The sequence below is a fragment of the Pelophylax lessonae genome (genome assembly GCF_965119305.1).
Source record: "Pelophylax lessonae genome assembly, chromosome: 4".
Classification (NCBI taxonomy): Eukaryota; Metazoa; Chordata; class Amphibia; order Anura; family Ranidae; genus Pelophylax; species Pelophylax lessonae.
In genome coordinates this window covers 240,658,776-240,676,735 of record NC_138771.1, presented here as the reverse complement: position 1 = coordinate 240,676,735, position 17,960 = coordinate 240,658,776, and the positions used below count along the sequence as shown (strand labels likewise).

The window sequence follows — 17,960 nt, the reverse complement described above, 5'->3', positions numbered from 1 at the left end:
GTCAGCGTCACCTGCCGGACCAAGTGATGGGGAGTGCACCGGAGGTTGTGAGCCCAACGGCTGATTGCTGAGGGTCGATGGCTCAGAGAAGCAGCTACACAGGGTCGCAGCCACAATCCTGAAAAGGGAGCTAGAGCATAAGATTCCCCAGGACGCGGAGTCTAAGTAAGACCCAGCAGGTTTTCACCAGAGCCTCTGATGGTGAGGATGGACTTGGCTGCATTTGACTCCAGGTTGCAGCCCCCAGGGTCCCCCAGCTCACACTCACGGCTGGCTCTGGTAGATGGAGAGGAAGCAGCAGTCCAGGGCAACAAGGGATAGTCAGGAGAACAAGCCAAAGGTTGAGGCAACAAGCAGACAGGGATGGTCAGAAGGATGAGCCGAAGGTCGGGGCAACAAGCAGTCAGGGATGATCAGGTGAACAAGCCAAAGTTGGTACACAAAGATCAGATGTAGAGCACGCAAGAAACACTCAGGGAAGCCTTCACAAAATTGTTGCTCGGGCAAAGCTGGCTTGCAGTGCGCAGGTTAATATAGTGTTTCCTCTTAGAGGCTGGGGTGGAGCCATGCTGAGAGAAGGTTACTTAAACACACAGATGTGAGAGCATGGTCCCTAAAGCTGATACACAGACCAGAGAGGTAAGCAGACAGTCAGGTCATGAAACATTACTGCAAATTCATGACAAAGAGGTTGAAATAGAAAAATCAATATGGATTTGGTGATGCATAATCTTTGTGCACAATGTTATGAACATACTATAAATGTTATCGTAAATGTAATTTCAACTATGGTTAATCATTGACAACTTCTGCTGGGCGTACTTTAATGGAATTCCAGATGGTGATAATTATTTCATTAATTAATTTGGGTTCATTTAATATGGGTAGAATAAGAGTGCACTCAATAAACAACATGGCCATGTGTTTGTCTGTAAACTGTTTTGAATATGTGTTCTGTGTTAACCATTTGTTTATTGCTAGGTGGGAAATGTAATGATAACTCACTTAGACCTTTCATATTTTTTAGTTTCTAGTTAGTACTAAACAGCATCATTTCACCTGTCTGATATAGTTTGATGTCTAAGAACTAAAGACGAAGATTACAGCATACATTGACAACTTGCGTTGTCTAAATTGTTGATATTTTGTTTGCTTATGGGAATGTAATGACAGTTTTAGTTAGACCTGATTGTAAACAGAGCAGCTAAATAATTTTGATGTTGCATGATGGGAATTAACGTTTTTTTTCCCTCAAGCTAAATAATTTTGATGCTGCATGATGGGTATTAAAGTTTTTTTTCTCTGATTAAGTGGAATCTGAAACCAGAGAAAACTAGTGTTTGATCAATAGTAACATTGTATTACAATTGGAATGTTTTACACATTTTTATTGATTTAGGATTTGGGCATAAGAATACCCAAAGATTTACACTAAATGTGGTTGTATTTCTTCATGTGCTGTTACAGATTCCTGTGTGTATTTAGCTTGATTATAGCATGTACTTTGGTGTATTCTACCATAATCATTGTAGTGGCCTGTAAGGCAGGACCACTGTTGGAGTGTGCGTAAAAACAGAATGTGCAGGACGTGCAAAGTACAGGAATAGTAAGGGTGATACTAAAAGTTAAAGGTTTTACATACAACCATGGTTTAGTTTGAAGTATATTTCACTACATGAATGATGGTTTGAATTCAAGCCAATCATATCATTCTTTATGGAAAAGGTAATTTTCAAAATTGTTGGTTTAATCATGATTACTGCAATGGTTGCAAATTTTAAAGCATGTCCTTCAGAATAAGGTGCTGTAAAAATTGATATTTACATTGTTACACTCAGCAGGTCTTTGGCCATCATCGATACACTTGATTACATTTTATAGGTAAACGATTATGAAATGGGATTGGTTCCCACATATGGTTTTCCCCAATCCTTTCCCATTGCTTGGGTGTGGGACTGGCATGTAAAGTATTGTGACAATATGAATGGGTAATATGTACGCACATACTGGGGTCAGTGTAGACAAGAGTCAGTTAGCCTACCAGAATGTTTTTAGAGTGTGGGAGGAGACCGGAGAACACAGAGTGTTGAGGGCATGTGGCCTGGTATGGTTCAGGAGGGTGGCACCCCTCCCCCCTTTTTTTTTGGCTTGCCGGGCTGCATGCTCGGATAAGGGTCTGGTATTGATTTGGGGGGGGGGGGGACACCACACTATTTTTTATTTTGGATGTGGCTGTTTTTTTTTTCTGAATTTTAATGGCCTGGCATTCTTTTGCTTACATTTCAGCTCTCAGCAGGGAAGCCCACTGACAGCTGGTGAGTCATTGCTTGTTAAGGATGTGGCGGCTGGCTTCCCAGGCCACTCCTTAACAGCCAGCTCTTCTTCACACAGAATTTGAATTGTTTGATCGTTTTTAGACTGATCCAAATTTGATTCAATCCGAAAATTTGGAATTTGTTACAAATGTATCAACAAAACAAGCGAATTATTCAAATTTCAACAAAATTTGTTACTATTTAATTTGGAGATTCGGATACATCTGAGTCTCCGAATAACCAAACATTTGTCTGAATTTACATTCGGACCAAAATGAATTGCACATGTTTAGTACAAGGATTGGGCTTGTTTTTACATGGCTACCTTACATTTAGGTGTAAAGTAAACATCTATATTGGTCCATTATTGTGATGCGCATACAATCATATTGATATATAATAATTGATCATTACAACTCAAATTCATTTTGATGCATGTGCACAACTATCCCAAAACTTCACTCCTCTACAGGAAGCAATGTGTACACACCAATGCCATTTTGAACTATGTGCTTTTCCCTCTGTTTAACTGAAAAAATAAAGTTAAAGCTGACTATTAACAAATAGGGCACGCATTTTTTGAAAAATTCTACATATTCAAATTGTACTTAAAATAATGTTCTTGTGCATAAGTGAATAAGCAAATGATATGCAAAAGAAACTTGTTGGTTTCACAGATCTGTTGGAATGCTGGAGAACTTCTGTACAAATATTTTAGAATGTTTCTAATTAGGCATCATTTTAACCTGCAGCTATGGAAATTGATTGTTTGTCATAGTGAAACTTTGATTTGGTTTGAAAGTGAATTTGACCTGAACCCAGCCTGTTAGCAGTTCTGCAAACAAGCCAGCAAACTGGCCATATTTGGCCAGTTCATCCACACAAACATCTGGATGGTGGTTATTTTTCAAATGTATGGGTGTTTTTATTTACATTTTCTGTGAATGAGTACAAAGGGGTACTTGGTACTTTCAGGTTTTCATAAGTCTCCTTACAGTCCCCAACATCTCTTTTAATGGATAGGATGTGGGGATAAGAACCCACCAGTTTTTTTCCTTATGTACTGGGTGGTCAATAATGTTACCCGGGATTTACTGCCCATTTGTTTACAAACAAGCTGGTAAGGGATCTGTCCACTGTTTGTAAAAAAAAAAAAAAGGTAACTTTTAAGGAATCGTCATACAGCTTTGCACTTCACATGAAACTTTAGGGCATCCCCAAAGCATGTTATTTAAAGGATCTGTGTATTTATAGTTTTGCCCTGTAAGCCACATTTAAAGACCATTCTCCCTTCTTAGTAGTATGTTTTATTATATTTATTTATTTATTTATCTGTTTTGAATTTGTATAGTTCCCTTATGGCAGTGCTCAGTTAAGAAAAGTGTATAAATTTGTGTTGAAAAAGACCAGATAATAAAAAAAACAAAAGCTCCCATAGACTTCAATGGGGTTTGTGTTATTTTAGACTTAACTGATTTTTTTTCCGGGGTTCATCAAACCTCCCGCAAATCAAAATTTGCAGAGTTTACTAGTCATAATTAACAGACCATCTGTGGTGCATGGCTAGCTCGCAAGGTACTAGTATAGACATGGGGAAATAAAAGATGTGCTATAGCTGATCTGATTCATTTGAACACATTTCTTAATTACAATTGTGTCTTTAATAAAATAAAACTTTTAATAATATTAAGTAATGGCAGATTTAGGTCATCTTCATTGGCTTAATAAATTGGTAACCTAGGGGAAGACACTAGCATTCAATAACAAATGAGGGTTGTGCAGAACTAGTGACATTGTAATGCTAATGCAAGCATGTAAGTTAGTGCAGAGACAGGCAGTATGGATTTAGGCACCTCTATATGCTGTTACTGTATCCCGAAGCTTCTAACGATTCTTGGAATAAGCGTCAAACACCAAAAGCCTACCAACATGAGCAAAATACAGATGTCCCTGATTCACATAAGCTAATATGAATTTCCTAAAAGCATTGAGATGAGATCCTGCTGCAAACATTAATGTTTTTTTTGAATGGTGCCTGCAATTGAGCAGGTACTCTCCTGAAAAATAATATGGAACTCCGTTAGTCTTCTACCAGCCAAATTCTCATTCCATTCAGTGCAGAGTGACATTATGACTGACTAAAAAAATTGTTTTTATTTACTCTACTGTATAATCATTATTCAAATAATACGACATACAGTACAGTTAGGTCCATATATATTTTGACACAGGTACAATTTTCATACTTTTGACTCTGTATAATAAATACAATTAAAACAAATGCAGACTTTCAGCTCTAATTCAAGGGGTTGAACATAAATACCAAGTACAAATTTTAATAACTGCAACCATTTTTATACACAGCCCCCCCCCCCCATTTTCAGGGGCTCAAATGTAATTGGACAAATGAACATAATCTAAAATGAAATGTTCATTTTTAAAATGTGTTTGAGATTCCTTTACTGGCAGTGACTGCCTGGAACCCATAGACATTAGCAAAGACTGTGTTTCCTCCTTTATGATGCTTTGCCTGGTTCTAACTGCAGCCGTCTTCAGTTGTTCTTTGTTTGTGGGTCTTTCTGTCTTTCAGTTTTGGCTTCAACAAGTGAAATGCATGCTCAACTGTGTTGAGATCATAAGATTGACTCAGCCATTGCTAAATATATTAACTTTTTTTCCTTTAAAAGCTCCTGAGTTGCTTTTACAGTGTGTTTTGAATCATTGTCCATCTGTACTGTGAAGCATCATCCAATCAACTTTGCTGCATTTGGCTGAATCTGGGCTGACAGTATATCTCTAAACACTGCAGAATTAATCCGGCTGCTTCTGTCTTCTGTGACATCATCAATAAACACCAATGACCCAGTGCCACTGGAAGCCATGCATGCCCATACCATCACACTGACTACCCCAGATTTTTACAGATGACGTTGTGTCAGCAAAATTAGCTGTTGTATTTTTTTTTTTCTGTTTAATTTATCATTCAGAAATTTTGCTTTGTTTCCTGAAATTAGATACCAGAACCGAGCAGTCGTATCTGTGTCTAAAATATAGTCAGCCATTTTGGGCAGCGTACAAAACATTTGTGCTACATGTCACCATCTCATCCCAGCCTTGTTTTAAGATCATTGTTGCTTTATGGAATCCCTGCTGGCATTTCCTGGCATTGTTCCAAGCCTTCTCCACACTTTTTTCTTCCTGTCATTCTGGTACAGAAAAATCTTAGTTTCCTCCATCCAAAGAATGCTTTTCCAGAACTGGTCTGGCTTTTTTAGATGTTTTTTTGGCAAAGTCTAATCTGGCTTTTCTATTCTTCAGGCTTATGAATGGTTTTTGTAGTGAACCCACTGTATTTGCTCTCGTGAAGTCTTCTCTTGATTGTAGACTTTGACAATTATATTTCCACCTCCTGGAGAGTGTCCTTCACTTGTCTGGATGTTGTGAATGGGTTTTTCTTTACCATAGAGAGGATCCTGCAATCATCCACCATTGTTGTCTTCTGTGGACATCTAGGTCTTTTATGTTGCTGAGCTCACCATTGCCTTCTTCTTTACTCAAATTGTACCAAACTGTTGATTTGTCCAATCCTAATGTTGCTGCATTTTTAAAGCCTTACAATGGCCTGCTTCACTTGCATGGACAGCTCCTTTGAACGCATGATATCGTTTCACAGCAATAGATTACAAATTAAAATACCACACTTAGAATCAACTCCAGACCATTTATCTGCTTATCTGATGAAGAAAAAATGATGGAGTAGCCCACACCTGGCCATGAAACAACTTTTGATTCAATTGTCCAATTACTTTTGATCCATTGGAAAAGGGGGGGTGGCTAATCTTAAGTGCTGTAATTCCTAAACCCTTCCTCTGATTTGGATGTACATACCCTCCAATTAAACCTGAGAGTGTGCACTTTTAGCTCATATCCATTATATATACTTAGAGCTTAAATATGGTTTGGTAAATACCTGAAAAAAAAAACAAAAGTTGTGCCTGTGTCTAAAAATATATGGACCTACAGTAACTGTATTTTTAAATCAGTTAATCTGACATTCACCAAACTTTAACTGCAGGTGAATCTTCCTGGTGCACCTGTTTTAAATGTCTGTGACTGATTCACTACCAGTATATGTTTGGTGAAAGTTGCTTTAACTGTTTTATAAATATACCCCTATGACTCATCCTGTGCACAGTGGGCGAATCCATTACATTTGCCTGATTAGCGTACTTGAGGTTAAAATAAAAATAAAAAAATACAATCTTTATGAACAATGCTGAATAATAATTTATTTTGCTTCCATCTCCACAGTTATATCTAGCTACATGACTGAGGCCTGCACAAATAGTGACAAGTTTGCCACTGACATTTGACTTGGACAAATACAGTTGTAAATTACATATTCCATGTATACATTCTCAATCAAAAACATTTCTGAAGCATAAGATGAGATCTGGTACATTGCACTTTATCTGTATGTACTTCAAATATTATGTGTATAAAACTGTTTAATTTGGCATTTACTGTAAGTGTCATGAAAGTAGAAAAAAAAATTAACTAGAGAAATAAATCAAAAATTTCAACTACAATAGATACATCATAGTAAGAAATCAAATGGCTTTCTTTCAAGTTTAATTTTTTTTACAAAAAAAGGTCATTTTAATATATTCACAAATCATTCAATATTAATAAGCAAAGTAGTTATATGAAAAAAATGTAAAATTGCCAAATAGATTTTACAAAATTGAAACTATAAACAGTCACAAAATACTGTATATAAAAATGCCACATTGAACGAGGCAATCATACTCTATCTAAAAAGATAGCCTATTCTTTTACAGTCCTACTCAAACAGTAGTGACTGATAAAAAGGCATTATGTACTCTGGAACCATCAGGAGACCTTTCGCCGTGTGTCATAAGTTCTTGGATTGTCATCCAGTTGTCTAAGATCTTTTTGTTTCGTTTTTTCATCATTTTTCTGTGACTCAGTTCAATTATACTGATTTCCTTTTTACTTTCACTACCACTCTGTGGACTCTCTTTAAGACACTCCAGTCTACTGCGCATCATGAACTCTCTACGCCTCCTCTGTTCCTTTGCCCTCATAAGGTGCTGTTTTCTTTCCTCTTTACTCCAGTATCTTCCCATTTTCATCTCACTCATGGTATCATCATCTGTTGTCATACCACTCCTCTCTTCTTTGATTTTTAAGGCACGCTCTTTCAAAAGTTTGTCTCTTACTGGCCTTTTAGTGATATATCTTGTCCCATCACTCCTTATTTTTACTTTCCATTCCATCCTTGGCTCTAATGACCTTGGAGAATCTCTGCACATTGTTACTAGATTTAGTTGGCTTTGTGCATATTCTACTGCAGTTTTCTGTTGAACGAGTTGCATGTAACTTTGATAATGTCTTGCATGGACTGGTATATTTCCATATCTATATGATGAACTGTGGTATGGTGAAAGATATGGGATTTCATCTTGGATTGGTTTCCTATAATCTGAGAATTTACTGCATTCTAACACAGTATCTTGATATTCCGCTGGAAGGCTCTGCACACTGGTTAGAGATTTGGTTGGAGTATACTCAATGCTGCTTAGTCCAGATGATAAATGGTTTGTTACAATGGTGCTACTGAGATTTTTCCGGTTTGTGATGCTAATTATCCTTTGTAAGGAGCTGTCTGGGGACCTGTCTACAGTCAGTGGTGTGCTCCTACAACTTTCAGCTGTGTTATATGCACTAGAACTGTCCTTATCAGATCGCTCTGTGTGCTCTCTGATATTCCCCACTTTGTCTCTCTGTAAGTCTGTGCTAGTATTATAATTGCAAATCTCATCACTGTGAATTTCCAAAATATCGCTAGTTTGATTCCTAACATTTTGGAGTCGGTGCGCCTGCATTATACTTTGGCACTCAAGTTCAATGCTTCTCAGCTCTTCATTCAAAAGCTGTAACTCATGTTCTACTCCACAAGGCTCTGTTGTGCTACATTCAATTGTACTGCTGGAGTAGTACAGGTCATACTCTCCTCGGTTTCGGATTTGGCACTTCAGCTCTAACAACTGTCGAAACTTTTCACACTCGTCTTCTTGACTAATGGTAGGATCAGAATCCATATATTCCCCAGAAACCATACTGTCATTAAACTGGAGTTCAATACTTTCTAATGTATCCTGACTTTGTCTTAGCTTTGGGTTTTTCTGAAGACAAGTGATTCTGTGATCTTTGATTATATTTTCCATTTCTGAGCTCTCATCATGGTGCTGACTTTCATCTGTGCGTCCTACACCACTGTCTTTTTCATGGTTATTGGACGACGAAGTTGCTGTGTCAGTTGTACCATCTTCCTCTTCTGGCTTTTTCTGCTGAGGAGAGAAAAATATTTCATTAACAAAGTTTAAAGTATTGCAACCTCAGCAATACTAACTAGAGCATGGAATTGTGCCTTAAAACAAATACAGAATTAACAATTTCACTATTAGTAAAAGTGCTTACAAAAGCCATTCTCGTCATTTCCTTTACTTTTTGTAAACAATGAAGAAAAACTGCATTTGTGGATGAATGGCTCTATTGTACATACAGAGAAAATATAGAAAGAGGTCACTTTAAATGAGGAACATTTTACAGGCAAATATACAGTAGGGCAGTGGTTTGGAAACATGCTGTAAAGTGTCTTATGTTGAGAGATAGAAGGAACGTTGTTATAATAATGTATCTGTGACATTTATTTACCTAGTTTAACAAACTGTTTTGAATATGAGGCTGATATTTAACAAAAATAATACCAGTATACGCAGCTCTTTGTGTGTATAGGAATCCTAATGTCTTAGGTGCATGAATATAAATTAAGGATTATGGCTTACGTGGAAATTGTTGATCACTATAAATGTATGGGCATAGCGTAAGCCTGAGGCCCCACATTTACTTGTAAGGTGGCCCCAGGTCCATAGAACATGCATTTAAGTTGGCTCTCTGTACGCTTGCTGTATCTTAAGAATGCCTAGGCATCCCAAACTGGGGTGCGCTGTTATGTAAATATCAACCACAACTTTGTTATTATTTGGACTGCCTCTTCCTGTCCCCTTCCCCTGTTTATTAGTGAATGAGGCTGCCTATCGCATTTAATGTAAGCAGGAAGATGAAAAAAGTGGACAGAGGCAGGATGGCTCTGGACAATGGGAGCTAAGAATTATATATGTATATAAGTGCTCAATGATTTTTGGGATACCAAGCTGCCATGAAGAATAACCAAACCCTTGAAGGGACTGTCTCTAAAGATCTGAAGCCCAATTGCAAGGTAAAGTGATTCACTTTTAATAGCAGGAATAGTAAAATCAAGGATGCATGCAAGCAAAAACAAAAACAAAACAAATCTGTTTACAATATACCAGTTATTATTTTTACTATTTGGCCCCTTTTCACACGACCAATCGGGTCCACCTGTCGGTTCTACAGGTGGACCCGATCGGGCCACCTATTCTCCTCTATGGAGAGGCGGATGTCAGCGGACTTGTGTCCGTTGACAACGGCTTGGCATCCGATCCAACAAGAAAACAGACGTATGGCGATACGTGGGTCAGATCGGATGAGATCGGATGAAAATGGACAGGCTGTACATTTTCATCTGATCTCCCCATAAAGGATAGCGGGACTCTGACAGATCCATCTCTGCACAGATGGAGACGGACCTGTCATCCACCTGCTCAGCGGGGATAAGCGTGGATTAGCAAGCAAAATCCATCAAAATGGATCCGCCCCATGTGAAAGGGGCCTTAATTAATAAAAAGGAATTCTGAGTATTTCACAACCACCCACTGATACTCACCTTCACCATACTCCCTTGGTGCTCTGTTCATCCATCAGATGTAACAGCCCTGATTTAGTATAGGTTCAGTGTGAGATGGTGTTGGAATTTACGCTGGGTTAGTTACTTTTTCCCTTGCCATGACATGACAGCATTTGGGTCTGTTGGTTGGTTGCTAAGTCTTGATAACTGCATCCTGGGAGGAGAAACTGGGTTTTTACCAGTCAGCAGACATGGGAGTAAGTCACACATGTGCAAGTCACAAGCAAGTCTCAAGTCTTAACCTTCTAGTCTCAAGCAAGTCCCAAGTTACTGTGGTGAAAAGCAAGCAAGTCAAGTCGGGTCCCTGCTAGAAGTCAAGCAAGTCAAGTCAAGTCATTTATTTTGGTCAAGTCACAAATCAAGTCAAAATACTGATCTACCCCAATTCAATCAGGCATATACTGTAATATTCCCTCATACCCCCCAACATTCTGAGTTAGGAATGAGAAAAACCTGTTAGCAAAATTATGAATGCACAGGACATATCCCTTGCAATGCCACCCTTGAAGGAGAATTGTACAAAAAAAATAATTGGTTAAATCCACAAGTGCTTTGTTTACCAATACTATTCCTTTATACTGGCTTTCCAAATTATGGACAGTCCCTTAAAATCAGGGACAGTTGGTAGCTATGAATATGCTCAACATTTATCTAATGCTATAATCACCAGTTTTCATGCCTCATGGGTGCCTAAAGTTCTGGTCATGTGGGCTCTGCTAATAGGACTTGGGGAAATTATGTTCAGGAAGAGCAGACCTGTCAATGACTTGTTTACATGATCATTGGCTACATGACCAGTTTCCTGTGGGGATTTGGATTATTATAGCAGTGAGTAAGTTTTGCAAGAATTTCAGTTACATATATGAGTTAACTGAAGAGTAATACAGTAACTGTACAAGGTACTTTGACCTAACCATTCATTTTGGACTGTTCACATTGGATCTTGCATTTTACAGTATGTTTAACTGCAGCAAAATGAATGGTCAGGAGTAAGCACCTTGTTTTTAACAGGACCTTTTCACTTTTAAATGATGCTGCAGTTTGAATGGAAAAGTCATGGCATGCTACAGTCAACTCAACTAAATTACAGTCCAGTCTTTTGTACACCTTCATCCATCCTAGTTTAGTTATCAAATGTAATGCTCTCTTAAAGTTAAGTTGTGCCGAGACTATGCACATTAAAACATTTACATATTCTTGACAAGCAGTAAAAGCTCTTTGACTAGTTCTGCTCTTTGGACGTACTACATATATCCAAAGAGTAAATCTTTAATCACTACTGCTACTGCAGCCATCATCTTGTGCAGGCTTTCTTCAGCCGGATCCTGTCTTGAAAATGAAAGTGATGTGGTGGCTCTCTAGCCGCTGATCACTTTCACAGAGACAGCGATATGACTCAGTGGCTCCCACTCTACCTGTGGTTCCCAGGCTCTCTTTCTCTTACTCTTACTGGGAGCCCAGGATCACAACCACCAGCTGCAGGGGAGAGTGATGTGAGAGCGAGGCAAATCCATGCCTCAATCTCACATTCAAACAATGAAATCAGAAGCAACAATATTTGCATCACTTTCAGTTTCAGATCCACCAATTCCTGACCGATACAGCCAGGGGACACATCTAACTGAGCAGATCTGTGCTTGGTTAGATGGTGTGAAGGGCAAGGGAGACATTGGGGTCTATGTCTCCAAAAAAAAAAATACCTGTCACCTGTCCAATGCTATTACATGGGGGTTTATTAACCATTTTGTGATAGCAATCAAGTAAAAATAAATAATTAAGAAAACAAAGTTTTTAAAAATTTAAAAAATATTTAAAAATTTGGTGTAAACCCCCCTGCACACGTGCAGGGGTATGTAAACCATGATTGCACCACATGTTTCAAATTTTGCTGCAAATTTCAAGAGTTGCAGCAATAATTTAAACACAAGAGCTCCTGATTAACTCTAAACTGATGAGCTGTAAAGGCTTTTAGAGCATCATCTATGGCAATTTTGGGACTCAGTAGTTCTTTGTGATTTCACAGGTGCACATAATTTGGCATGTTGGGTATCTATTTATTCAACGCAACCTCACCTTTTTTATTTTACCAAGAATGGGTATAACAGTGGGTAAAGAAAATACTCACCCTCTTTAAAATATTCACATTTTGTTGCTTTGCAGCCTCAAATTGAGACAGACACATATTTTGTTTTATCCAGCTGTACTTACTTTAACATCCAAGTGAAAGATATGACACCAATATGTAAAAGAAATAAATAAATAAAAAACCGAATCACTAAAAAAAGTTGGAAAAGGGATCACCCCCTTGTGTTAGTATTTTGTTGAACAACATTTTGGTTTAATTACAGCCTTTAGTCTGTTGGGATGTGTCTCCAATAACTTTGCACCTCTAGACTTTACCATATGTGCCCACTCTTCTTTGATGGTGACTATTTGTGGACTGCAGTCTTCAAGTCATTCCACATATTTTCAATGGGGATTAAGTCTTCAACCTTCAACCATTTGCCCTATCCATTTTTCCTTCTATCCTGACACATGCTCCGGTCCCTGCTGCAGAGAAACACCCCCATAACAGGATATTACCACCTCCATGCTTTACTGTAAGAATGGTGTTATTTGGATGGTGAGCTGCACTGGATTTCTGCCAGACATATTGTTTGGTGTTGAGGCCAAATAATTCAGTTTTTAGTCTATCTGACCATAACACATTTTTTACACGTGGCCTCAAAATCTTTAAGGTGAAACATGATTCTTTCTTGACATGTTGGTCTTATATCTTTCACTTGGATGTTATAAGTGAAATACCGCTGGATAATACAAAAAGTGTGTCCTCTTTAGTTCTGGCTAAAAAAGCAGCAAAATGTGATTTTTTTTAAAGGGGGGGGGGGGGGGGGTTGGTTGATTTTTTTCTACACCCACTGTATATTGTGTGTGTTTGCAATAACATTTATTTTATATTTTTTCCTGAAATTTTTTTTTTTTCACAAAAAAGTGCTTTATTGAGATAATAAAGATGTCAACAAAGAAAAAAGAAAATTAGCCTTTAATAAACAGTTGCGCAAATATGTGACATAAAAATTTGCAACTATCATCTTTTTTATCCTACAGGACCTCTGCTTTTAGAAGGTTTAAGTCATTTTATTGCAAAAGTAAAGCTTTTTACATTCGTGCAAAAATAAAAAATAATGCTCTAGAGCTGAACTGGTTAAAACAAGCCCTCTGTAGCTACAAGCATTGCGGAGAAATTCATTTTTAAAGTTCACAACAGAGACACTGAAATCCCCTTTATTTTCTTTAGAAGGCAGATTCTTTGCATTCTACCAGCTGTCTAATATAAACACATATCAGGTGTTAATAAGCTTCTAAGCTTCTAGAAACCAACTGAAACCCAACTTTGGAGTCTTTGTTGTAATCTGTGAGGATATTTGAGGATTAATTACTTCACAGTGCATGCAACTATAGAGGCCAGGGAATGGCTTGTTTAAGCCCTTGTTCCCATTGAAGTGACTTGTCATGTGATTTGACAGGTCAAATCGCATGACAAGTCGCCCTCTATTTCTGGCTATCACACCGTTCAAATGGGTGCGACGCCGACTTTGCGATGCCATATCAATTTGAAAAAGTAGTTCCTGCATTACTTTTTGGTGATTTTTGGATGCGGCTTGCACAGACATCTGTGCATAAAGCCGCACAGATGTCTTCCAAGTCGCACTCAAAGTCACACAGACATGCAGCTATGAAATCCTGACATTTCAGATAAAATCATGATTTCAAAGCCACAGTCAATGTGAATGAGGGCTAAAAGCTATTATTGCTTATTTGGAATAAGTATATACTTTAATGTCCTTTTTCTGGAGCGCTCTATGCCCAATAGATACATTTTGTGCTACAATGGGATTGTGTAGGAAACCTGACACATAATTAGGACAGTTCATTTAGTTGCTTTCTTTAATGGGACCAGTGAACAGTATGATTTTTGTTTTGACCCTACTTTTAGCTCAGTAATTTAATTAGAAATCAAGCAAATATTCTGTGCTGGGTGCAGTAAAACACATAGTTTTATTAACGCAGGACCTACTGACGCTGAGAAGCCCAAAGAGGCTCATGGCATCCTGTAGATTAATTCTAACACAAGAGCTCTACTGGTAAATGACAGAAATATCACAGGATTCCACTGAATATCTGCTTATGCTGGTGGTTTTAGTTTTTACTGTATCAGGTGAAAACTGTAATGGTGGGTATAAAAATGAAGAAATGTTTCTATGATAAATGGGACTGAGGTCTCCAAGCATTGGAAAAAATAATAGCAAGACAATACCATATATTTCAATGAGCCTTAAGGGATTGGGGGTTATACCGAAATCAGAATCAGTTGTCATAAAGATACAGTAAATATGGTGAATGTTAAAATCTATATTGGCATTTAGCTTTGTTGTACACTATATATAATTCTACACCAGCCTTTTTCAACTAGGGTGCTCAGGCACCCTGGGATTTCTTCAAGGGTGCCTTGACAAAATGCCTAAAAATTGCCCAAAAATTGTATACAAGTCAGCGTGTGGATGAAGCCTGCCTTTTAGTTACACAAAGCCACAGGTTTTAATTGTGCACCGTTACAAACTTCTTGCTGCCAGTGTCCTAATGACCAATGACATCATCAGTTGATAAGGAGGATGTCAGTCACCTGCAGAGCATCCTTGTTTGACCCTCCCGTGCCCCTCTCCATCAGTGCTGGGGTCACATTAGCTGAGAGAGGGAGAAGAGAAACATTGCAATACTAGTCAATACCAATTTGCAAAAGTTTATTTTCTTTGGAAGAAAAAATCTCCTCTAACCTTTGGTTTCCTGCGTGTGTGGATGTTACTGCATTATATAAAACTATTAGAATAGCATTTACATTATAGAATGCCTCAAGACTGTCCATAATTTTTAAACAGTGCCTTGACTGAAAAAAGGTTGAGAAACACTTTTCTACACTAATGGTTAATATAAACAAATGCACTACATTACCAAAAGTATTGGGATGCCTGCCTTTACACACACATGAACTTTAATGGCATCCCAATCTTAGTCCATAGGGTTCAATATTGAGTTGGCCCACCCTTTGTAGCTATAACAGCTTAAACTCTTCTGTGAAGGCTGTCCACAAGGTTTAGGAGTGTGTCTATGGGAATGTTTGACCATTCTTCAAGAAGCCCATTCGGTTGTTTTTCGGGGGCTGGGCTTGGCCCCTTAGTTCCAGTGAAGGGAACTCTTAAGGCATCAGCATACCATGACATTTTAGACAATTTCATGCTCCCAACTTTGTGGGAACAGTTTTGGGGTGGCCCCTTCCTGTTCCAACAATACTGCGCACTAGTGCACAAAGCAAGGTCTATAAAGACATGGATGAGTGAGTTTGAGGTGGAGGAACTTGACTGGCCTACACAGAGTCCTGACCTCAAACTGATAGAACACCTTTGGGATGAATTTGAGTGCGGACTGCGATCCAGGCCTTCTTGTCTAACATTAGTACCTGACCTCACAAATGCGCTTCTGGAAGAATGGTCAAACATTCCCATAGACACACTCCTAAACCTTGTGGACAGCCTTCGCGGAAGAATTGAAGCTGGTATAGCTGCAAAGGGTGGGCCAACTCAATATTAAATCCTACTGACTAAGACTGGGATGCCATTAAAGGTAATGTGCATGAAAAGGCAGGCATCCCTAAACTTTTGGTAATATAGTGTATATTGTAGTCTCTGATTAGATATATTCAATTGTTTTCACCATCTTGTAAGTGATAGTGGTGTCTTAAAGCATTGACTAATGTGAACCTTAGTGCTATAAATTCATATGTAGGAAGCCACAAAAGCTCCTTCGGGTTGGGTGGCATACTTGTGCAGTCCCGTAGGAGCTGGCAGTGGAACGTAGATGTAATCCACAACCTGATTGTTTCCTGTTCTGGCTGCTCAGACCTGATGTAGGCATAAATCTGGCTTGGCACTCAGTCCAAGTTCTTGTAATAGGGGACTGAGAACATGAAGCTAGTAGGAAGCTGTGCTGTGATGGAAAAAATTTAATTATATAAAGTATTGGTTGGTTTGGGCAGTGTGTGAAGATAAATTGATAAAGCGTAATGAAGAAAGAGTATGAGAACTTGAAGAAAAAGTGAAAGTTGGATTTGTGGATGAGTGACTGCCATTGACAGTGTAAACCATGGCCACTAGATTGTGCTGTATGGTTAATGTACTATTGTACCACCCCATTAGATTGTAAGCTCTTCTGAGCAGGGCCCTCTAAATCCTCTTGTATTTTATTGTATTGTATATGTACTGTCTCCCTCTAATATTGTAAAGTGCTGCGTAAATTGCTGGCGCTATAGAAATCCTTATTAACCACTTAAGCCCCGGAAGATTTTACCCCCTTCCTGACCAGGGTTTTTTTTTTGCGATTCGGCACTGCGTGACTATAACAGACAATTGCGCGGTCGTGTACCTAAAAAAAATTGACGTCCTTTTTTCCCACAAACAGAGCTTTCTTTTGGTGGTATTTGATCACCTGTGCGATTTTTACTTTTTGCGCTATAAACAAAAAAAATAGCGTAAATTTTGCAAAAATAACAATATTTTCACATTTTTGGCCAATTTGTTTTCTGCTACATATGTTTGGTAAAAAAATCGTAAAAAGCTTATTTTGATTGGTTTGCACAAAAGTTATTGCGTTTACTAAGGGAAAGATTCCTGTCATTTTTGTTTTTTTTTTTAACGCATAATGGCGGCGATCTGCGATTTTTTTTGCGGTACTGCGACATTGCGGCGGACAGATCGGACCCTTGACTGACATTTTTTACACTTTTGGGGTTACCAGTGACATTATTGCAGTAATCAGTGCTATACATATGCACTGTTACTGCAAAATAACACTGGCAGGGAAGGGGTTAACTTTATTGGGGAAGGAGGGGTTAAGTGTGTCCCTAGGGGCGTGCTTTTTACTGTGATTGGACATGGCTACTAGTGTAGGAACAGATGGATCAACGGTCCTACATAGTAGAACCGTATGATCACCATTCCTACACAGGGGAGAATGACAGGCGGCTTGTTTACATCAGCCGCCTGCCTTTCTCCCTTCACGGAGGACGAGCGCGAGTGACTGGCGGACATCGGGTCCGCCGGTCACACGCACTGACTTCCCAGGGAACGAGCCAGGGCAGGCGCGCGCCTCCGCGGGCGCGCGCTCGCCCGCTATTGGCTCACAAGGAAGTGACAGGCTAGTGACGTATATATACGTCACTTTGCCTGGCCGGGGCTGACCACCGCCGTATATAGTCGTGCGGCGGTCGGCAACCGGTTAATAATATTAATAATAATATTTAATGACATCACTATTAATAATACTGTTTTATTATATTTAGTACCAAATGGTCATATCAGTATAATTGTGTAAGAAATGTACACTACATTGGATTTTTTAAATCTTCTATAGCGTATATCTGCTATAGCTTAGTTTAGCTATTTCTTACATATTTTTACTTTATACAATAATATCCCCCAACAACCTATTTAGATTTGGGTCCTGATTATGAGCAATGTAGATAATTTCACTAGTGGTTTCATTGCAGAAACCAGGCAGATCCTGTTCAAATGTGATAAAGTTATTAATCCACAGAGTGCTCTAGGCTATGTGTCATTAGGAGTTGCTTTAGCACAACATATTTTCAAGTATAGCTGTTTAGTGAAGGGACACTTTTATAAGAGCTAGAAATTCCATCTTCCACTATATAAAAGAAAAATGAAATTAATATAATTATA

The 17,960-nt window shown here is 38.5% G+C and overlaps 1 protein-coding gene across 4 annotated transcripts in view; it reads right to left on the bottom strand.

The window, feature by feature from the left end:
* Positions 1 to 6,607: 6,607 nt before the first annotated feature.
* The window catches only part of PDZRN4 (PDZ domain containing ring finger 4), a 649,539-nt gene continuing 638,186 nt past the window's right edge, over positions 6,608 to 17,960 (bottom strand). For 3 of the 4 annotated variants that reach the window (XM_082253100.1, XM_082253102.1, XM_082253103.1), the window contains one exon: positions 6,608 to 8,689. In XM_082253100.1, the coding sequence (XP_082109226.1) occupies positions 7,163 to 8,689 (1,527 nt within the window). In that variant the 3' untranslated portion in view covers positions 6,608 to 7,162. The remainder of the gene's footprint in view (positions 8,690 to 17,960) is intronic. The other variant, XM_082253101.1, reaches the window with a different exon arrangement.